Raw genomic sequence first — 23,640 nt, 5'->3', positions numbered from 1 at the left:
CAAATGAACCCACACACCTATGGTCACTTGATCTTTGACAAAGGAGCTAAATCCATCCAGTGGTTTTTTTAAAAAAGACAGCATTTTCAACAAATGGTGCTGGTTCAACTGAAGGTCAGCATGTAGAAGAATGCAAATTGATCCATTCTTATCTCCTTGTACAAAGCTCAAGTCCAAGTGGATCAAGGACCTCCACATGAAACCAGATACACTCAAACTAATAGAAGAGAGAAAGTGGGGAAGAGCCTCGAACACATGGGCACTGAGGAAATTTTTCTCAACAGAACACCAATGGCTTATGCTCTAACATCAAGAATTGACAAATGGGACCTCCTAAAATTGCAAATCTTCTGTAAGGCAAAGGACACTGTCATTAGGACATATGGCAGCCAACAGAGTGGGAAAAGATCTTTACAAATCCTACATCAGATAGAGGGTTAATATCCAATATACACAAAGAACTCAAGAAGTTAGACTCCAGAGAACCAAATAACTCTATTAAAAATGGAATACAGAGCTAAACAACGAATTCTCAGCTGAGGATTATCGAATGACTGAAAAGCACCTAAAAAAATGTTCAACATCTTTAGTCATAAGGGAAATGCACATCAAAACAACCCTGAGATTCCACTTCATACCAGTCAGAATGGCTAAGATCAAAAACTCAGGTGATAGCAGATGTTGGGGAGGATGTGGAAAAAGAGGAACACTCCTCCATTGTTGGTGGGATTGCAAGCTGGTACAACCACTCTGGAAATCAGTCTGGAGGTTCCTCAGAAAATTGGACATAGTGATACCTGAGGACCCAGCTATACCACTCCTGGGCGTACACCCAAAAGATGCTCCAACATACAACAAGGATACATGCTACACTATGTTCACAGCAGCCTTGTTTATAACAGCAAGAAGCTGAAAAGAACCCAGATGTCCCTCAACAGAAAAATGATACAGAAAATGTGGTACATTTATACAACCCAGTGCTACTTAGCTAGTAAAAACAATGACTTCATGAAATTCTTAGGCAAATGGACAGAACTAGAAAACATCATCTTGAGTGAGATAACTCAGTCACAAAAGAGCACACACAGTATGCACTCACTGATGAGTGGATATTAGCCCAAAAGCTTGGAATTCCCACAATACAATTCACAGACCACATGAAGCTCAAGAAGAAGGAAGACCAAAGTGTGGACCCTTCAGTCCTTCTTAGAAGGGGGAATAAAATGCTCAAGGGAGGAAATAGAGACAAAGAGTGGAGCAGAGACTGAAGGAAAGGCCACCCAGAGACTGCCCCACCTGTGGATCCATCCCATATAGACACCAAACCCAGACACTATTTCAGATGCCAAGAAGTACATGCTGACAGGAGCCTGATATGGCTGTCTCCTGAGAGGCTCTGCCAGAGCCTGACAAATACAGAGGCAGATGCTCGCAGCCAACCATTGGACTGAGCACAGGGACCCCAATGGAAGAGATAGAGGAAGGACTGAAGGAGCTGAAGGGGTTTGCAACCCCATAGAAAGAACAAGAATATCAACGGATCCCCCAGAGCTCCAAAGGACTAAACCACCAAAGAGTATACACGGAAGGACCCATGGCTCCAGCCGCATATGTAACAGAGAATGGGCCTTGTCAGGCATCAATGGGAGGAGAGGCCCTTGGTCCTGTGAAGACTCGATGCCCAGTGTAAGGGAATGCCAGGGCGGGGAGGCGGCAGTGTGTGGTTGGGTGGGTGGATGGTGGCACACCCTCATATAAGCAGGGGGAAGGTGGAAGGGATGGGGGTTTCAAAGGGGAAATCGGGAAACAGGATACCATTTGAAATGTAAATGAATAAAAATCCAATAAAAAATTGACATATAAACATTTACCACTATTAAATTATACAGATTTTTGTTACTTAACAAGAGAATAAAGAAAAAAAGAAAACAGAATTCTCTGAATATCCCATCATGCACATATTTCATCTTCCTCTTCTAGTCATTAGCATCAGAATAAGAATATCAAAGGGGAAACCCTGGACCTTCGAAGTGTAGCTGCCTAATAAAAAGATGGTGGGTTTCACTATATGGATCTTGCCTTTTTTAAAACCTTTCCTTGGGTCTATGTTTGTTCTGTTGTCCGGCCAGGTGTTTCCTTCAGGGAAAACAAACATGCAGGAGTGTTAATGTAAAAGCAATGATACCACACTCAGGTCCCAGTTTTTCTGCATTTCTAAGACAGTGAACTGGTACCACCCAAGTTCCCACCCCATAGGCATCCCCCAAAGACCAGGCATCTAGTCAAAGGCGACACTTGGAGAGCCATCAACAATGTAAAATACTCAGGAGTTTAACATTCTTTTGCTAAAAATATCTTTATTAAATGCCAACCTATTCCTGGAATGACACTAGGTGCTAAAGAGACAAAGAAGTTCTGCCCTTCATAGCCCTCAGCCTTGGTAAGGCAAAGGGGCAGGAAATTCCGATTCCAGTGTGCTTTGGGAAGTGGAGGAGGAGGGGCTGCCCAGGGAGCTTTCCCAGGTATAAACACGAAAAAGGTCAGCAATGAGTTCTCCTGTAGACTTGGTGTCCTGGAGGACCAGGCAAGGAGCAAAGCAAAACAACGTACGTGTGTGTGTGTGTGTGTGTGTGTGTGTGTGTGTGTGTGTGTGTGTGAGAGAGAGAGAGAGAGAGAGAGACAGAGAGACAGAGAGACAGAGAGACAGAGAGACAGAGACAGAGGCTGAGAGAGATCATAATTATTTATTCCTTTTCAGTGATTTGAATTGGGAATCTGTCACAGACTTGTGTCAAAATAGAATTGAATCAGTATTAGTCTCAAACTGGAATTGTGGCATCTGCAGTCCTGATTTCAATATATTTAACCCAATACATCAAAATTTGAAAAAAAGTAACATTACTTCAAAGATTTAGCAAAAATAAATAAATAAATAAAAAGAATCAAATATCCCTTAATAAATTCCATGTGAAGCTCGTGGTTACAGTGCCTCCCAGTTCAGAAAGTTATGCTTCCAGTTCTCCATGTGGCTAATGGCTACCAGACTAGAAAGCACAGGAGAAACTGGGGCCATATAGGATTGGAACGGCCAACCAATGACTACATAAATGCATAAAGGCTCACACGGTGCTTCCAGAGAGCCCCGGAGTCCAGCACAGCTAGGGCAACGGTGCACTGGGCCAAACTTATAGGGAGGCTCAAGAACAAGGCAGAATGCCAATCATAAAGAGTCAGCCTTGCCCCCAGGTCCAAGAATTTAAAATAAAAGGTCGAGCGGATCGAAGAATGAGAGCAGCACTTCATCAGAAGAGGGAAAATGGGGAGCAGAGGGACAGGGGTCAGCCAGGAACCCCAGCCTAAAGAGCATCACTGTGACCTAGGTGAGACGAGGAGGGAAGCCTGCACCAGGGAAAGAACAGGCAGGGGATAAGGGTGTTAGGAACTCTCGGTGATAAGATGACTAGGACTCGGGGCCTACAAGCTAAGAAGCTGGGGAGCAAGCAGGTACAAAGGACCCCAGAGGCAATGGAGCTAGATAATCAAGTCCACAAGAGAGCATGACCAGAGGCAACAACCACAGAACAAACCACCAAGCAGCAGATTCAAGGTGCACTGGCCGGTGGGTGCTTTTCGCCACACAGAGCTGTGGCGTGTTCTAGAATCCAACAATATTTGTTCCACACTCTGAGAAGCAGCATCACAACATCATTCGCCAAACGCGAGGGGAACACTAAGGGGCTAGGTACCATCGAAGCCCTTCCCTGCCGTAAAACGCTCCAAATCCTATCTAAATCATTATCCAGATTGGCGGGTGTCCGCCTAAAATACTCAACTAACAAGCACGCCTTCCCAGGAAGAGGATACAGATCATGGCCAGAAGCGGTTTATCTTATTAAGTGGTCTCCTTCCTTCCACACTCAAGCCAAGGTCTCTCCCTTCCAGGCCTGAGTGCCACATCTATTTAAACACACAGCCCTGTCCCCTCACATCTGGCCGCATGATGTCTTCCTTGTCTTCTCCCCAACTCTTGGGTAATAAGGAGCAGACTGGCAAAATAGTTCAAATGCCTTCTTTTAAAAGTACACAGCTGTGTGGGCTTGGACTATTTTGAGCTAAATGTTTCAAACCTCCGAGCTCAGAGCTGTTCTAGGCGTTGGCTGATTCCAAGTGAACAACGAGGAGGAACGTCACCAAAGCTATCACGGGTCACCAAACCTCCTGTAACTAACATCAGGTGCAAAGCAAGTGTCCCCAGTTTCCTCTGGCATCCCTCTCTTCTCACTTCTGCTTTCTGTAGGTGAATGAGAGTGAGAGCTGGTGGGACAGAGGAGAGCTGGTAGAGAGGAGGAAAGGAGCAAAGATGGGAGAGCCCTAGACCAGATTGTCCCTCCACCGCTGAGTGCCTGTGTAAGCCAACTCTCTTTGAATGTTTCCTCGTTTCGTGAAGTGGACATAAAAATAAATCCCACGGAAGGGGGGTCGAAACTCAGAGTTGGTGGTAACCGTAGTAGAGGAAAGCAATAGAATCTAGGACTTGGAACACACCAAACAGCCTTAAAGGGGGAAACGGTTCCTGAGATGTGCACCTGGAAGAACCAAATGCACTCGCCCGCCCTCCGGATCCCACCATGACAGATCGAGCAGAGAGGTGCGCGCCTGGCGGGAGCGCGCCGAGAGCGAGCACCTGTGCGCGCAGGTGGGGCAGTGCGCGGTGGCGGCGGCAGCAACAGCACCATGGCGACGCCGCCCGTGGAGCCAACCCGGCAAGGAGCTGGGCGACGCGACCCACCTGAAGACTCGCAGCAGCAGGCAGGCGATGAGCAGCGCGCTGAAGGCGCAAGCCACGATCACCGTCGCCTTCAGGGTGGGCAGGTCGCGAAGCAGGCTGGAGATGCGGGTCACCACCGCGTCGACGCTGCTGTTGGAGCCTCCCCCGCCCGCCATACCAGATCCCAGCTGGGTGGCATTCCCTGGGCTGGGCGGAGACTGGTGGTCTGCTTCGGGCTGTGAGGCCGAGGCGGACTCGGCTCTGCGAGCGAGGACGGCGGGCGCGGCCAGGAGCACGAGCAGCAGCAGCAGCAGCGGTAGCGGCGGCGGCGGCGGCAAGGCGCTCATGGTGCGCTGTGCTCAGGTGCGGAGGTCTGCGTCCGGGAGGCTTGCACCTAGGAGGCCTACGCCCCAGAGGCTTGCACCCCGGAGGCCTGCACCGGGGTCCCCCGCGGCCGAGGCGGCTGCGCGATGCTCGGCAGGAAGCTGCAGAGCCCGGAAGAACCCGCGCGGCCGCCGCCGCAGCCACCAACACGTTGCACAGAGTCATTCGACGGGCTTCGGCCTCGCGTGGGCGGGGCAGACCTCGGCTGGGTCCCCGCTGCGCCCCGCCCCTGGGTGGCCCAGGCCGATCAGGACCTAAGACCCCGTGGAGGAATCCTAAATGCTTGGCTCACTCTGCTCCGGGTAGGCAGTATGATGAGCGGTTCACGCGATTTATCACATACAGTCTGGCAGCCCTCTCTGGAAACAGGTATTCTTTTGCCCTGGTTTGTTAATTTAGCACGCAGGGAGTCAGCTCACAGCACCCCAGATTTCCCACCTGGAGCTTGCAAGCATTTTGCACTTCCGCTGGTGAACTGGTTTTCTGCATCCCTACCTTTGGAAGTAGTAACTCATTCTCCAGACCAGACTGAAGTTCCAAACTCCAAGGATTAATTTATTGTCATGCTGTCTCTGGTGTATAAACTAAATGATGTTGGGGTGGGAAAAGACAGCTATGGACAGTCTCTTGGGAGCCCAGAAATTGATATAGTGTGGAGTAGGTCCCTGGAGCAACAGGTACAGACCTCTGGATGATCTGGAAGCCACTCCCCAATAATCAGTAAATATCTAAACATGTAGAACAAGGACCAAGAGAATTTGATCAGCTCATTTCTGGTCCTGCTAGAGAAACCACCAAATATAATGATGTGTTCATTGTCTATAGTTACATAACCAAAGTTCCACAACAAATTATCCCAAAACAATTCCCACATGTTATCTCAGACCCAGTCTTTCTGGGTTCTCCCATTTCAATATGTCTTGTTAAGTTTAAGATCAAACTAACACCCCCTCCAGATCTCCTTGAAAGGTTCCCTTGGGAGCCGATCTGACTCTTCTCTAAGCTCAATTGCTTTCCCCTAAGGAGACCAGAGATTCCGTTCCCCACCATCTGTCTGTCAGAAGCTGCCCTAAATTCTAACAGGGAGAATTTCTGAAAGAGCTTTTTGCATCTTCAAAGCATTCAAGCCCAGATAGTAATAAAGTCATTGAGCAAAACAGAAGATGGATCTGTAAAACTTAATCATAGATGTGACATCCCCACACTTTCTCCTGAATCGGTTCATTAGAAGCATGCCACCACTCTCGTTCATAGTCCCGGAAAGAAGGCAGCACAATGATGTAAATAACAGGAAGCCGGGAGCATTGGGGCCACCTAACAGCTGCCTGCCATACACAGTGTGATGAATTTCTATATGTGAGTAGGGGTTGAACAACATTGAGATTCCCAGAAGTCGTTGCCCACCAAGCACTTTGTGAATTTACAAGCATGCTACAGGGACGAGAGATAAAGATCATATGTTAGAGATGGTGGAGCACACCATTAATGCCAGCACCGAGGAGGCAGAGGCAGACAGATGGCTACCAATCTGATGCCATCCTGGGCTGCATAGTGAGTTCCTGGACAGCCAGAGTTCTGAAGTGAGATCCAGATCCAACAGAAGAAAAAGGAAATGAAAAATCATATGGTTAAAGTATTCTAGTTCTGAACTATATGGATGGAGAAGTCCTGTTTTCATATCAGAATAGACACCAAAAAAAAAAGTGCCTAAAGATCTAGGCGTGATGTCCATAATTCCCCAAGCTTCAGATGTCACAGCCTTGTAATTTGTTAGTTAGAGAAAAGCTCTTTATAGTAGAGCAAAGGTGTTCCCAACTTAAAGCCTCTCAACCAGGATGGAAGTCGACCATTGAGTGACCTTGGCCAGTAAGGATTTAGTTGGTGAATATCAGGCTTTTAATATCTAAAGAAAAAGTTAACAGCGTCAAGCATGATAAGGTCACTGAGAACATTCCTAAAATTGGAGGCTAGAAAAACAAAGCCGCAGAGGACCTAGGTCCAGTTCCTAGAACCCACATCAGGTAGCTTACAACTAATTCTAGTTTCAGGTGACCCAGTGCCCTCTTACGGCCTTCTAAGGCACTGCACACAGGTGGTACACGCTTACAGAGAAGCAGGCACACGGACATACAAATAAATAAAAATAGTATTAGTATTCTCTCCTTTTGGCACAATTTATGAGCTGTAGATGTGTTTGTTTGACATCGACTTAACAAACAAGATTATAAAAAGTATAAATGTCAAACTATTTTAGTAAAGTAAAACTTTTGGATCTATCATTCTTCCTAATTAAGGCTCGAGTACAAATTGCCCCCATATTAGAGTCCCTAAAGCATTTTGGCTCAAAATGCTTTAACCCATGTTAAAATTGGTAACAAGCAACAGTGGCAAACTTTAGATTTAATAATAAGGGTTGGGGACTGGAGAGATGGCTCATCAGTTAAGAGCACCCGCTGCTCTTCCAGAGGACCTGAGTTCAATTCCCAGCCACCACATGGTGGCTCACAACCATCTGTAATGAGATCCAATGCCAGATTCTGCTGTGTCTGAGTCAGCCACACTGTACTCGTATACATAAAATAAATAAATCTTTAAAAAAAAAAAACAAGGGTTATTGGACACAGTTTAGACTGCCTCCAGGACTGCTACCCACTAGAAACATAGTCTAGGGACCGCTGGGTTCCTGGCACCCTTTCAGGGACTCTTCAAATAAATTCTAGAGTGTTGCTGAAGTGGGATTTTCCTTTTTTATTGAGTTGACAGTTGGGCCAGTATCAACAAAGGTAACCTCAAGGTTCAAGGCAAGGCCTACTGACACTGGGCATCATCTCCAGAGCTGTGCTTTGCACAGACACTGGCACAGAGCCCACCTCACTTCAGAGTTCCCTTGACTCTAGAGAGCAGGGCATGTTGTCATTATACATGATAAGACAGGATGAATTAATGAATCGTGTCTGTTTCACACTGAGAACTAGAACTCCAGGAAAGCAAGTATGCAATTCTTGGAGCTGCAAACCAAACCAAATGGCTTTTAGAGGGGTAGCGGGGTACAGCATTTGTCATCAAAGAGCAACTGACAGACTTCAGAGCAGGTCTTTAGCAGGCAGGGTTCCAAAAGGAACCAAACAAGACTGTCGCTTTCAAGGATGCCCGCCAACAGTATTGTGTCCGATGATAAAAATCCAAGACTTCAAGTGGAAACACTAGAAATTTTTCAAACTTGTCCATTAGGATGCTTTAAGACACGAGTTTAACAGTTGTTCAATGCCCTGAAACTGTTCTGAGGAGTGTGAAAGTTTTTAAAAGCGTAAGCCCCCTGCTTATTCCTTCCCTTCCTCCCTTCCTTCTTGCCCCCTCTTTCTGGGATAAATCCCTGTGTAGCACAGACTGCCTTCAAACTTCTAGTTTTCCCACCTCCTCCTCCTAAAGGGTTACAGCTGCAGTTTTCTATCTCCATGCCTGAATTATATTTTATATGTTTTTTCAGTTTTTAGATTAATTTATGGGGGTTGTTTGTTTGTTTGTTTGTTTGTTTGTTTTTGGGTTTGGGTGTTTTCGTTGTGTGAATGTGGATGTTCCATTTGGTGCCCACGGAGGGCAGAAGACCGTGTTGTATAACTCGGAACCGGAGTAAACCACCATGAAGATCCTGGGAAGTGAGCTCAGACCCCCAACAAGAACAAGTGCTCTCACCTGCTGAACTATCACTCCAGCTCCTTTGTATAGTTTATAGTTTATGCTGCTATCATGGGAGAACTTCTCCTAAGTACCAGACTACAAGGCTGTGACATCCAGAGTTTATGCCTTACAGGCTATGAAATCATGGAGGTTTTATAATGGAATACGTCAAAATTTGGAAGATCTGCTTAAATCAACACACTGATTTTTTTCTGGATGGAGGATGCACAGTGGTGGGAATTATTTGTGAGTAAAGGTCCATTAGGAGTGCAGACCAAGCCAGAGGGTGCATATGTGCTCAGGAAGGAGCCAAGCTTTTATAAGCATGCTGGAGAATTACTGTCACTCATCAGCCCTGACCAATGGGGACAGTCCAAAGCAGCTTATGATTGGGGGCCTAGTGACAGTTGCAGAAAGTTAGCTCATAATCATCATGGTAGGGGAGCATGGTGCCAGGTAGTCATGGCACTGGAGCAATAGCAGAGGGCTTGCAACTGATCCACAAGATGGTGATAGAAAGAGAGAAAGAGACTGGGCCTGGCAGGAGCTTTTGAAATCTCAAAGCCCCATGACACACCTCCAAAAAGGCCACACCTACTCTAGGAAGACCACACCTCCTAATCCTTCCCAAACAATCTTCCAAACATTCAAATATTTGAGCCTATATGGGGACCAAAGCCTACAGTGGAAAGAGGGAATCAACTCCCAAAAGTTGTTCTCTGACCTCTGCCTGCGTGCCGTAGCACATACAGGCATGTGTGCACACACATATACACACACACCCAAGGGAGGGACTAATACATTTTTAAACCTTTTTAACAAATCCCATTGCATATATATGCCATATTTTCCTTACCTGTTCATCAGTTGATGTTCAAGCTACCCTAACTCCTACTTTTGTGACTAGCAGAGCAATGAGTATGGCTGTTGGAAAACAATAGAACTAGAAGCTTTGGGTCTATGCCCACTAGTGGTATAATGGGTCACATGGTAGTTATGTTTTTAGATGTGGTGGTGGTGATGGCGGCGGTTTGGGGCTTTGGTTGGTTGTTGTTTGAGAAACCTCCACACTGATTTCCATAGTGAATACAAGAATGCATGCCCACCAGCTATGAGCAAGAGTTTCCTCTTTCCCCATATCCTCAACACTCTTTGTTCTCATTTGCTTCTTTGATGTCACCATTCTCAGCGGCATGATATGGAGTCTCAGAATAGTTTAAATATGCATTTCCCTGATAGCCAGTGATGTTATGTACCATTTTAAATACTTATTGACCATTTTGTTTCTTCTTTTTTTGAATATTACCTGTTCAGGTTATTCTCACTTATTGATTGGATGTTTTTGGTCTTGCTTTATATATGCTAGCCATTAACCCCTTGTCCAAAGTACAGCTAGCAAATATTTTCTCCCAGTCTGTAGGTGCTCTCTCTTCACTCTGCCAATTGTTTCCTTTGCTGTGCAGGAGCCTCTCAATTTCATGTAATCCCATTTGTCAATTTTTGGTTTACATACTATGCTACGAGAGTTACTAGCAGAAATGTTTTGCCTATATCTATATCTTGAAGAATTCTCTGCATGATTTCAACTAGCACTTTCAGTGTTTCTGCCTCTGTGTTAAAGTTCTTGATCCATTCTGAGTTGATTTGTTTTTACATTTTTTATTAGATCTATTCATTTTGAATATTTTGCCTGGATGGATGGATGGATTCCACCATGTTCATGTTTGGTATCCACAAAGGTCAGAAGAGGGTATCTGATTCCCCTCAAATATGGATGGCTGTGAACCACACCATGTGGGTGCTGGAAATTGGACCCAGGTCCTCTGCAAGGGTGAGTGCCTTTAACTGCTGAGCCATCTTTCCAAGCCTCTTTTAAAATTTTTTATTTATTTATTTTACTTTTTGTGTTTATGAATGTCTTTCCTGCTTGCATGAGTGTACACCATGTATGTGCCTGTTGATTCCCATGGCACAGCTATGAGTGGCTGTGATCCACTCTGTGGATGCTGGGAATCAAACTGATTCCTCTGCAAGAGCACTAAGTGCTCTGAACTATCGAGCCATCTCCCTAGCCCCTCAAGGTGGTTTGTATGCAGGCAAAAGATACAGAGTTCATACCATCCTTATACAGTTGGATGCTCCGCTTTCCTAGCACCATGCATTTAAGAAGCTGTCTTATTTTCTAGGGTAGGATTTTGACCCATTTGCCAAAACCTGGATGGCTGTAGTGTAGCCACAAGGGTTTATTTCTGAGTCTTCTAATTCATAAGACAGATATTTTTCTTTTTTTTTTAATTAGGTGATGGTGTTTGATTTGAGGTTTTGACTTTTGATTTTTTGTTTGTTTGTTTGTTTGTGTTGTTGTTGTTGTTGTTGTTGTTGTTAATGATCTCATTATGCAGCACTCCTGGCCTAGAGCTCACTCTACAAACCAGTCTGGCCTCAAACACACAGAGATCCATTCTGCTTCTGCCTCCCAAGTGCTGAAATTAAAGGCATGTGTCACCGAGCCCAGCCTAAGACAGATTGATTGGGATGAATCAAAATGTAAAACTATGCTATGCTTTGGTTTTACACTGTAACTAGCCTCTAAAAACCTCCCTGTGCATTTCTGTACGGTATCAAAGAAGAATTCCGCAACCATCTGAAAAGACTGGCAAACGGTTTGTCCCTCTTCTGACTACGTATCTCTACAAAACTGGATTTCTTTTTATTCTTGTTTCAAAACAACAAATCGCAATAACATAGTGAATGCAAATATGAGAATATAGAAGACATTTGCAGAAAAACATGTCAAGTAAAGCCATGCCTATCTGTACTGTTGTTGTTGTTGTTGAAAGTAGTTTTTTTTTTAATTTGTTATTGATGTTGATAACATCAACTCATCTTAGTTACTTTTCTACTACTATGAATAGACAATATGTCCAGGACAATTTATAAGAGAACGCGTTTAACTGGGGCTTTAACAGTTCCAGAGTGTGAATGTAAGGCCGTCATGGGAGCACAGTAGCAGGTGAGCAGACGTGGTGCTGGAGCAGCAGCCCAGTGTTGCCATACTTTTTGGGCTCTTTTAGGGGGTTCTATCATCTACCACCCTTCCAACCCTTACTCTACTCCAATACCTTCCAACCCCCAACACTAGCAGAACAAAAAGAAGGTTAGAGGAGAAAGGGGGGTTAGACCTCTTTGGACTACTTTCTGCTGATTAGTGATGTAGGATTCCTTGAGGCAAGTCCAATCTCTGTTTTCAGGATATCTCCAGTCAGCAATCCAGCAATAGCAAAAGCAGCAGCAGGGGGGAGCAGCAGCCACCACAGGTCCTCTCAGGGATCTTGTATTTATACCCTCTCAAGAATCCCCAGAATCCCAAACATAAACTATCTACAGCTGGCAAAAATCAAATCCCTCCAAGAGCACAAGACAATCATAGTGAGCAGCTGTGGACAATCTGAAGCAGCTCCATATCCCTGGGATTAAAACAAAAGCATATTCATATAACATAAGTGGATTTTTAAAGAAACCTAAATTCTCACTACCGCCGAAAACTTACATCTGATCCACAGGGCAGAGAGAGAGCTGGAATTGTGTGAGCATTTGAAACCTCAGATCCCACTCCCATTAACACACCTCCTCCAGCAAGGCCACACCTCTTGATCCTTCCCAAACAGTTCCACCAACTGGACCAAGCATTCAAACATATGAGCCTATGGGGGCCATTCTCAGATTCAAATTACAATGCTATATTGGTACAATGACCTACTTTAATGAGTTAATAAACATTTTAAAGACTTCTGTGTTTTAATTTCTTTTTCTATTTTGCCCCTTTGGTTTGTTGTTGTTCCTTTATTGTTGAGAGTGACATGTTTGTAAGCCAACACTTGGGAGACAAAGGCAGGAGGATCACAAATTTGAGGAGAGCCTGGTCTTCATAGTTAGTTCAAGGTCAGCCTGAACTACTGCATTGGTTACTGTCTTCATTTCTGTGACCAGTTACCTGAAGGAGGAACTTAAGGGAAAGAAGATTTAGTTTGGTAAACTAGAGAGTTTGCAGGCTACAGGCCACTATGAAAGGGAAGTCATGGCGGCCGGCTCTGAGATTGTGGAAAGGGAGCTTGAACTGGCAGTGTTTCTTTAATGGCGCTAACCCTTTAATACCCTCACTGTAACATCAGCAAGTCTCTGTTAACCCCATTCATGTCCATGAAAACTGCATGGTTTTTGAATCTTCCACACTGCATTTTCCTGGTACAACTATACTACTATACTACAACAACTACACTAACCAGAATATTTTTGTCATCCTGAAATTCCCTCCACTAATTCAATGAGTTTACTGCTGATGTACTGCTACAATGGGATTAGTCTATTGCTTCTGAATTTGCCCTCACTCAAATTCTCAGAACTTGGGCAAAATGAGACAGAATCCTTGTCAGAATAGGATATAAATATCATGTAGTCCAGTTCCCAAGAGAGTCCATATTGCCAGTTGAAATCTCACAGGCACGGCCTCTACTGTCTGCTTTTCTTTTCTGGTCTTCTGAGCTTCCATCAAAGTCACAACCGCAGACTCTTACAAAATCCTCCCATCCATAAACCAGTTCCAAAGGCTCAAGAGACACATAGTCAGGTTTAGTCACACCAGTGAACTGGATTCTTGATGGAGAGAGTGGATTTGCTGTCTCCAACAAGAGTTCTTGTCTTGCCCTCTCCGATGATGAAGTGGACAAATGATAATGAGCAAATAACAAGGAGAACCTTCTTAAACTTTGGATTAGCAGTTAAAATGAGAAAACAAGTCACCACACATAGGAGTGCCAAATAGAACAGTGAGATTTGGACTTAATAGTGACAAGATGCTAGCTGAGAGCTTGCCAACAAGTTTTGGGACATCAAGATTCCTTTAAACCTCTAGAACAACAGGTCTCAAAGGCTGGAGGCATGGACTCTAAAAACTGGATCATGAAGGCCAAGAAAAGCCATAGGAATGGATTCCCATCTGTAGCAGAAACAGAGTCTTGGAGGCTAAGGTAGGAATAAGTCCCCGCCTTTGGTTGTGTCTTAGGGTTTTACTGCTGTGAACAGGCACCATGACCAACGCAAGTCTTAGAAGGACAACATTTAGTTGGAGATGGATTACAGGTTCAAGGGTTCAGTCCATTATCATCAAGGTAAGAGCATGGCAGTAACCAGGCAGGCATGGTGTGGGAGGAGCTGAAAATTTCTACATCTTTATCTGGAAGCTGCTAGCAGAATATTGGCTTCCGGGCAGCTAGGATGAGGGTATTAAAGCCCACACCCACAGTGCCGCACCTACAACAAAAAGGCCACACCTATTCAAACAGGGCCACAGTTTCTAATAGTCTTGGACTGAGCATATGTAAACCATCATAGGTTGCAAGTTGAGCAACCTTGGAGGCTGCAGCAATGAAGGAAGCCCCCATAAGCTCCCTGCATGGGAGAAGCTCAGGAGTCTGACTCTCACCAGCCTTGAGGGTAGCTGTCCTTCTCATCCTCCTTTGATGAGGTATCTACCTAAGGGGTCTCACTGTGCAAAGCCTCAAACCCTGATACACAGAGCCATGTGGATCCTAATTACTGAATGTGTGTGCATGGAAATGAGCTATAAAAAGGGACCAGCCTGGGAAGAGCTCTCAAACCTGGAGGGAGAGAGGAAGAAGGCTGAGCTTGCTGTCAGCTGGAAGTCTTCCATTTCCAACTCAGAGGTGGTAAGGAATGAGGTATTCACTCAGCTGTCGACAGAGCTCTGCAGGACAGTCTGAGCCTGGTTGCTGTGGTGACATTCCAATCACCTTTGTACCCAGAGCTGCTACCATGACCTCCTTTGGAGCTGTTCCTGATGCTCTCGCAGCCAGCTTCTATAGGAGAGCATCGCCTATTGATAAGACAATCAGATCTTTGATCTTTGTCGTGGACTGAAGTCTTTTAGCAGCCCCAACTGTACTCGAGGCTTTTCATATCTGCCCCCATCTAGCTGGTGTCTCATATATCTCTCTTCGTTCCCGTTACGCCAACACCTAGATCACCAAATCATGGCAGTAGGCTGGTTCCAACAATCCCCACTGCTGACTCCTGGCACTCAGAGCTTAATCTTCCAGCCGTACTGCTGTCTGGAGCCCCTCTGACTTCTATGGCCAAATCTCAGCATCAGCTAATTACTTTTAAGTCATGGTGACTAGATGTCTGATGGAAACAGCTTAAGGGAGGGGGAGTTTCTTTTGGCTCACAGCCCAGAGTTACCCTTCCTTTGTTTTGAGAAGGCCTGGAGGCAGGAGGCTGAGGCAGCTGGCCACACTGTATCTAGTCAGAAAACAGAAGTGAATAGTGGTGTTCTGCACAACCTGTCCTTTTTCATTCAGTCTCAGGACCAAAGCCACGGAATGGTGCCACCTTCGTTCAGGATTGGTGTTCTCACTTGGTTTAATCCTGTCTGGAAACTCCTTGTGGATGTGTCCAGAAGCTTGCTCCCTGGGTGATTCTAGGCCCTATCAAGTTGGTAACTGATATCATCATCATACTTTTGGAGCTAGGCAGCTTATTGGAGCACAGGTGATGTGAAAGCAACTACAGTGTGGGCAATAACTCAGAAAAGCTGTATTTGGCAGCCCAGTCCAATGTGCAAGCAGCTTCACATAAGAGTTTTCTCTCCCAGAGGATGCTCATTGCTTTTATAACTCCAAGAATCCTGTAACCTGGGCTTTCTGTGTTTTATAAGTTTCATGAGCTGCTTAAGGTTTCTAAACCTCCGTCCTTAAAGAGGAACTATTTCAACTCAGAGGACACAGTTGCACAGGACTCCTCCCTTTCTTCTGCCTCTTCTACTCTTCCCACACAACCTTCCATCAAGTTCCATGAGCTGTGGAGGAAGTGATGTGGATGTCCAGTCCAGAGTTTTTGGTTGGTTTTTCTCCATTTATGCTGAGTGTTGGGCCATGTTCTATAAGACACTCTGACCAAAAGCTGCCACTTGGAGAACAAAGGGTTTATTTCATCTTATATTTCCAGGTCCTCCACCATCGAGAGAAATCTGAGCAGGAAATCAAGTCAGTCCTATTTTGGGAACCTTCTGAGCCTATTTTCTCCCTCCTGGAAGGAGTGACTCCTCTTTTTCCATTTGTATTAGTCTGGGTTCTCTAACATAGCAGAACTTATAGAATGAATATTTCTGTACATATGGAAAGAGGATTATTAAGATGACTTACAGGCTACAGTCCAATTAACCCAACAGGGGCTGGCAATGAACAGAAAGTCCAAGAATCCAGAAATCGTTCCATCCATGAGGCTGGATGTCTCAGATGGTCGTCAGAAGACACTGGAGTCCTGAAGTCATTGCTGTAATGCAAGTGAAGGTCGGGCTAGCAAGGTAAGGGCAAGCAGAAAAAAAAAAAGCCTTCTTTTTCCATGGCCTTATATAGGAGATGTGACCTGGATTAAAGGTGTGTCTTCACACCTCAAGATCCAGATTAAAGATGTGTGTCTTCCCCAAAATTTGGATCAAATGTACATATGTGTCTTCCTACTTCAAAGGTCCAGAATAGAAGTGATCCATCCACTTCAAACCAAGCCAAAAAAAAAAAAAAAAAAAAAAAAAAAAAAAAAAAACCTCTCATAGGTTTGAACCCCCCACTTCTGGATTTAGTTCATTCCAGATGCATTCCAGTTGGCAACCAAGAATAGCTACCACATCCTTGTAGGGTTTTTTTTTCTTATATTGAAAATAGATTTGAGGGGCTGGAGAGATGGCTCAGCGGTTAAAGCACTAACTGCTCTTCCAGAGGTCCTGAGTTCAATTCCCAGCAACGGCACAGTATCTCAAAACCATCTATAATGTGATCTGATACCCTCTTCTGACCTGCAGGCATATGTGCAGGCAGAACACTATATACATAATAAATAAATAAATAAATAAATAAATAAATAAATAAATAAATAAATAAATAAATCTAAGAAGAAGAGAGAAAGAAAGAAAACTGATTTGAGACTGCCAACAGTTCTGACCAGTCCCTAGCCCAATCATGAAAGAGACTACCACCAGGAGCTGATGGGAGTATGTGCAGAAAGCCACAGCCAAACATTAAGTCAAGAGAGTGCCCAAACTGGAGACCTCCATAGGGTCCCTCCTCTTGGAGCTTGGGAGCCCTGTGGGAAGAGGGGGAGAAAGAAGTATAGGAGCCAGGCAGGTTGAGGATACCAGGAAAACATGGCCCACAGACATCAAGTATATTTCAGCAGGACTCAGAGAGACTCACAGTGCCTACATGGGTCTGAGCTAGGACTCCACATATGTTAAGGTTATTAACCTGGTATATTTGTGGGACTCCTAGGAGTGGGAGTGGGGGTGTCTCTGACTCTTGTCTGATCTTGGAACCCTTTTCCTCCTACTGGGTTGCCTTACCCAGATCGATGAGGGTTTGTGCCTTCTCTTATGTAGCTTGTTTTGCTGTGTTCTGCTCTTTTCTGAAGGAAAACAGAGGAGCAAATCTGGGGGAAAAGGGAGGTGGGGGTAGGGTGGGGACCGGCAGGAGTATTGGGAGAGACTAGAAAGAGTATAGTGAGGAGAAACTGTACTTGAAATATATATTGAAAAAGTAAATATTTTAAATTGTAAGAAAAGAACATAGTTCTCATATAATACATTCTGATCGTGGTTTCTCTTCAATCTACTCCTCCCAGTTCCTCCCCACATCACCTCCTCCAGATCTACCTCCTTTCCGTATCTCGTTAGAAAACAGACAGACCTCTAATGAATATAGCAATATAAAACAAACACTAACAAACCAGATTAGAATAAACAAACAGAAGGAAAAAAATCTCAAGGCACAAGAAACAAATACTTGTAAGCGCAGAGACACAGTTGTTCGCACGTTTAGGAACCCAGTAAAAGCACAAAACCAGAAGCCATAATATATACATGAAGGAGCTGTACAGAAACAATAGGAGGAAAGAATAAAATAAAGGTAAGAAAATGCCCTGGCATGATACTTTGAGAGTAGGAACTTCCAAAGCTACTGTTGAGTTCATGTCTCAGTTCATTTTCTTCTACTGCTGGGCAGGCAGCCTACACTTAAGAACTAAGCTTTCGTTCGCATGTGGTTATCAATTGAAGATAGATTCTGGGTTAGGGATGGGGGCGTGTGCCCTCTTTCAGTTCCAGAGCCCTGACTGGTACAGACCCAAGTAGGCCCTGTGCATGCTGCCTCATGTGTACCTTGGTCCCCTCACGCTCTGTTTAGAAGGCTTTGTTTGCTGTGTCCTCCATTCCCCTGCCCTCCTCTGCCTCTTACAAAATCAGTCTCCTCTTCGGCATAGTTCCCTAAGCCCTGAGAAGAGGTGTCTGATTAAGACATCCCGTTTAGGGCTGAGCATTCTGAGCTCCTTCTCTGCACACTGTCTGGCAAGTGACTTCAAGATGATCAATGAAGTGTGTGGGTGTTGTCTTTAGCAATAGGGCCTGGCTGTTGATTTGTGGAGAGCAAACTACAGCCTTGCCAACAGCCTGGTTGCATGAAGGTTCCCATGGGATCCCTTTGGATAACAACTCAACTAGATGTAACCCATTCCTGGTACTAGAAGACTCGTTTGTTGAAAAAAGATGTCCAGTAGGGACTCTGTCTCTCCTGTTATTTGGAAATTTCATTTAGATCACCTTCATATATGTATATGTTTTAGAAAGCTTCTACTGTGTTAGGCTTCCATACTACCCCTCAAATGGCCCTTAATTTTAGCTGTCTCTCTCTCTCTCTCTTTTTTTTAATTTGTTTTTTGTATGTAGGTGCACTGTTGCTGTCTTCAGACACACCAGAAGAGGGCATCAGATCCCATTACCAGATGGTCATGAGCCTCCATGTGTTTGCTGGGAATTGAACTCAGGACCTCTGGAAGAGCAGCCAGTGTTCTTAATCACTGAGCCATCTCTCCAACCGTAGCTGTCTCTTTTCATATTCCCTCCCTCGTCCCCCTCTTGCCTCCCACTCCTTGTTTGATCTGGCCATTCAAGTCCCTCCCCATACCCCCATCCAACCATAACTATCCTATTTCCCCTTCCTAGTGAGATCTCTGCCTCCCCACTAGTCCCTTAATCTATACATAACCTCTATGGTTCTACCAATTGCAGCCTACTTATTAATGACTTAACAGATAATATCCACATATAAGCAAACACATATCATATTTGTCTTTTTGGATCTGGGTTACCTTGCTCAGGTCCCATTCATTTACCTGTGGATTTCATGATTTCGTTTTTAATGGCTGAGTAATATTCCATTATGTAAGTGTACCACGTTTTCTTTACACATTCTTCCGTTGACAGACATCTGGGTTGTTTCCAATTTCTGCCTATTGTGACCAGATCAGCAGTGAACGTGGTGAGGCAGGTGTCTCTGTAGTAGGATGAAGCATCCTTAGGGTATGTGTTTAAGAGTGGTATAGCTGGATCTTGATGTAGATTAATTCCCATCTTCCTTCGAGCTGCCACACTGATTTCCATAATGGTTGTACAAGCTAGCACTCCCACCAGCAATGGATGATGTTCTCCTAGCTCCACATCCTCTCCAGCATGAGCTGTCACTTGTGTAATTGATCTTAGTCATTCCAACAGGCGTAAGATGAAATCTCAAAGTATTTTGTCTTTCTCTGATAACTAAGGATGTTGACCACAGTTTCTCAGCCATTTGAGATCCTCTTCTGAGAATTCTCTTTAGATCTGTTCAGATCTCTTGTGTTATTAGATAAGACTTCAAGTGCTATATTGAATAAATATGGGCAGAGGACTACCTTGTCTTGCTCCTGATTTTAGTGGGATTGCTTTGAGCTACTCTACATTTAAGTAGATATCGTCTATGTGTTTGCTGAAAACTGCCTTTATTATGTTGAAGTACATCCCTTATAACCCTGATCTCTCCAGGACTTTGATCATGAAAAGTGTGAAATTTCATCAAAGGACTTTTCTACATCCAAAGATATGATCATGTGGGGTTTTTTGTCTTTCAGTTTGTTTATATAATAGATTGCATTTATTGATTTATATATATTGAATCCCTGCATCTCTGGGATGAAGCCTACTTGATCACAGTAGATGATCTTGTGTTCTTGGATTTGGGTTGCAGGTATTTTATTGAGGCTTTTTGCATCTATGTTTATAAGGGAAATTGGTCTGTAATTCTCTTTGTTTGATCTTTATGTGGCTTGGGAGTCAGAGTAACTGTGGCTTATAAAATATATTGGTCAATGTTCCTTCTGTTTCTATTTTGTGGAATAATTTGAGAAGTATTGGCATTAATTCTCCTTTGAAAGTCTAGTAGAATTCTGCGGTAAAACCATATGACCTGGCTCTTTGGTTGGTAAACTTTTTTTTAAGATATATTTCTTTACTTACATTTCAAATGTTATTCCCTTTCCAGGTTTCCTGTCCATAAGTCCCCCTCCCCTCCCCCTTCCCCATGTGGGTATTCTCCCCATTCATCCCCCTTACTGCCCCCCATATTCCCCTGCACTAGGGGTCCAACCTTGGCAGGACCAAGGGCTTCCCCTTCCACTGGTGCCCCAACAAGGTAATCTCTGCTACATATGCAGTTGTAGCTCTGGGTCAGTCCATGTATGGTCTTTCGGTAGTGGTTTAGTCCCTGGCAGCTCTGGTTGCTCTTATGGGGTTGCAAGCTCCTTCAACTCTTTCAATCCTTCCTCTAATTCCCCTCAAGGGGGTCCTGTTCTAAGTTCAGTGGCTTGCTGCTAGCATTGACCTCTGTATTTGACATGCTCTGGATGTATCTCTCAGGAGAGATCTATATCCGGTCCCTTTCAGCATGCGTTTTTTAGCTTCATCAATCTTATCTAGTTTTGGTGGCTGTATATATATGGGCCACATGTGGGTCAGGCTCTGAATGGCCATTCCTTGAGTCGCTGCTCTAAACTTTGCTTCCATATCCCCTCCTATGGATATTTTTCCCCTTTTAAGAAGGAGTAGGAGCATTCACATTTTAGTCATCCTTCTTCTTGAGCTTCCTGTGGTCTGTGGATTGCATCTTAGGTAATTTGAGCTTTTGGGCTAATATCCATTTATCAATGAGTGCATACCAAGTGTGTTTTTCTGTGATTCGATTACCTCACTCAGGATGATATAGATGTCTCCTGAGAGACACATCCAGAGCATGTCAAATACAAAGGTGATTACCAGTGAAGTGAGAATGGGACCCCTGTTGGAGGAATTATAGAAAGGATTGAAAGAGCTGAGGGAGCTTGAGACCCCATAAGAACAACAATGCCAACCAACCAGAGCTTCCAGGGACTAAACCACTACCCAAAGACTATACATGGACTGACCCAGGACTCCAACTGCATATGTTGGGGCACCAGTGGAAAGGGAAGCTTGGTCCTGCCAAGGTTGGACCCCCCCCAGTCCAAGGGAATATGGGGGATGGGGGCAGTAAGGGGGATGGATGGGGGAAATACATGTTTCTTAAATTATGTCCTTATGGTTCTCTGAATTTCCTTGGTGTCTGTTGCTACATACCCCCTTTCAGCTCTAAGTTTGTTAATTTGGATTTTCTACCTCCACCTTTTACTTAATTTGGCTAAGGGTTTGTCAGTCTTACGATTTTCTCAAAGAACTAACTCTGTTTCATTTGGTTCTTTGTATTGTTTTGATTGCTTGCTTGCTTGCTTGTTTCTAGCTTATTGATCTCAGCCCTGGGTTTGGTTATTTCTTGCCATCTAATCCTAAATGTGATTTCTTCTTTTTGTTCTAGAGCAGTGGTTCTCAATTCATGGGTCACAACCCCTTTAGGGGGTCAAATAACCCTTTCACAGTAATGGTCACCTAAGACCATTGGGAAACACAGATATTCACCATTCATAAGAGTAGCAAAATTAGTTATGAAGTAGTAATGAAAAAAATCTTATGGTTGGGGTCACCACAACATGAGGAACTGCATTAAAGGGTCACAGCGTGGGGTTGGGGATTTAGCTCAGTGGTAGAGCCCTTGCCTAGGAAGTGCAAGGCCCTGGGTTCGGTCCCCAGCTCCGGAAAGAAAAAAAAGGGTCACAGCGTTAGGAAGGTTGATAGCCATTGTTCTAGAGCTTTCAGGTGTGCTGTTAAATTACAGGAATGAGGTCGCTCCCATTTTTTCATGTAGCTAATTAGTGCTATGAACCTGCTCTTATGACCACCTTCATTGTGTCGCGTAAGTTTGAACATGTGTTTTCACTTTTCATTCAACTTTAGAAAATTTTTTATTTCTTTCTTAACTTCTGCCTTGACCCATTTTTCACTCTGTGGTAAGCTGTTCAGTCTTCGTGTGTTTGTAAGCTTTCTGCTGTTTCTGTTGTCGTTGTTATATCCCCTTTAACCTTTGGTAGTCAGATAGGATGCATGCAGGGTATTGTTTCTGCTTTCTGGTATTTGTGAAGTCTTGCTTTGTATCCCCAAAATGTGGTCAATTTTAGAGAACATTCCATGAGCCACTAAGAAGAAAACATATTCCTTTGTTTGGGTGAAATGTTCTGCAAATATGTTAGCTCCATTTGGTTTATGATGTCAGTTAGCTCCAGGATTTCTCTGTTTAGTTTTTGTCTGGACGACCTGTTCATTGGTGAAAGTGGGGTAGTGAAGTCACCCACTATCACTGTGTGATAGTAAACATATAGTTTATTTTATCAATTAAATTAATGTATTATTTATTAAATATGTTAAATTAACATTTAATTTAAGCTGTGCTTCTTTTATTTTTGTTTTATTTTTCTGAAGTACTTCTTTTATGAATTTAGATGCCCTTGTACTTGGAGCATAGATGTTCACAATTGCAATATCCTTTTGATGGATTTTCCCTTTGATGACCATGTACCCTCCTTCCTTATCACTTCTGATTAGCTTTGGCTTAAAGTTTTTCTTATCAGATATTAAAATGACTCCACTAGCTTGCTTCTTGGGCCATTGGCTTGGAATATCTTTTTCCATCCTTTCACCCTGAGGTGATGTCTGCATTAAGATATGTTACTTGGATGCAGCACAAAGATGGATTCTTCTTTCACATCCATTCTGTTAGTCCGTGTCTTTCTTTTTAATGGAGAATTGATACCTTTGATGTTAAGAGTTATCAATGAGCAGTGTTTGTTGATTCCGGTTGTTGTGGGGTTTGTGTGTGTGTGTGTGTGTGTGTGTGTGTGTGTGTTTCCCCTTCTTTGATTTGTTGGTCTGAGATTATTCCTTGTGGGGTTTTTGTGTGTATAGTTTTCCCCTTCAAGTTGAAGTTTTCCTTCTAGTGCCCTCTGTAAAACTGGATTTGTTGATTGATAGTGCTTAAATTTGGTTTTTATCATGAAACATGATTCTTTCTCTACCGATTGTAATTGAAAATTTTTCTGAGTACAGCAGTCTGGCCCAGCATCTGTGGTCTCTTAGAGTTTGTAGGACATCTATTTAGATCTTTCTGCCTTTTAGAATCTCCACAAGGTCAGCTTTTATTCTAAAGGATCAGCCTTTATATGCTACTTGGTCTTTTCTCCTTGCAGCTTTCAATGTTCTTTCTTTGTTCTGTACGTTCAGCACTTTCACTATTATGTGCCAAGGAAACTTTCTTTTCTGGGCCAGTCTGTTTGGTGTTCTGTATGCTTTTCGTACCTTGATAGGTATCTCCTTCAGGTTAGGAAATTTTCTTCTATTATTTCTATTGCAAATAATTTCTGTGCCTTTGACCTGTTTCTTTGGTTTCTTCTCCTCTCTCTTTTCCTATTATTCTTAGATTTGATGTTCTCATAGTGTCCCAGATTTCCTGGCTGTTTTGTGCCAGGATTTTTTT

The 23,640-nt window shown here is 43.9% G+C and overlaps 1 protein-coding gene across 4 annotated transcripts in view; it reads right to left on the bottom strand.

Annotated features, from left to right (window-relative positions):
- The window catches only part of Fam174b (family with sequence similarity 174, member B), a 73,576-nt gene extending 68,274 nt beyond the window's left edge, over positions 1–5,302 (bottom strand). For 3 of the 4 annotated variants that reach the window (XR_015640186.1, XR_015640190.1, XM_087589493.1), the window contains exon 1: positions 4,790–5,302. Coding sequence is in view for 2 of the 4 variants with exons in the window: in XM_087589493.1 (XP_087445619.1) it covers positions 4,790–5,115 (326 nt within the window). In the remaining 2 variants the exon portion in view is untranslated. 4 annotated transcript variants of the gene reach the window in all.
- Between the last annotated feature and the right edge of the window lie 18,338 nt (positions 5,303–23,640).

This window comes from Rattus norvegicus, chromosome 1 (genome assembly GCF_021556685.1).
Source record: "Rattus norvegicus strain SHRSP/BbbUtx chromosome 1, alternate assembly SHRSP_T2T, whole genome shotgun sequence".
Lineage (NCBI taxonomy): Eukaryota > Metazoa > Chordata > Mammalia > Rodentia > Muridae > Rattus > Rattus norvegicus.
The sequence above is the reverse complement of the archived record's forward strand: the minus strand, read 5'-3'. Positions and strand labels throughout refer to the sequence as shown.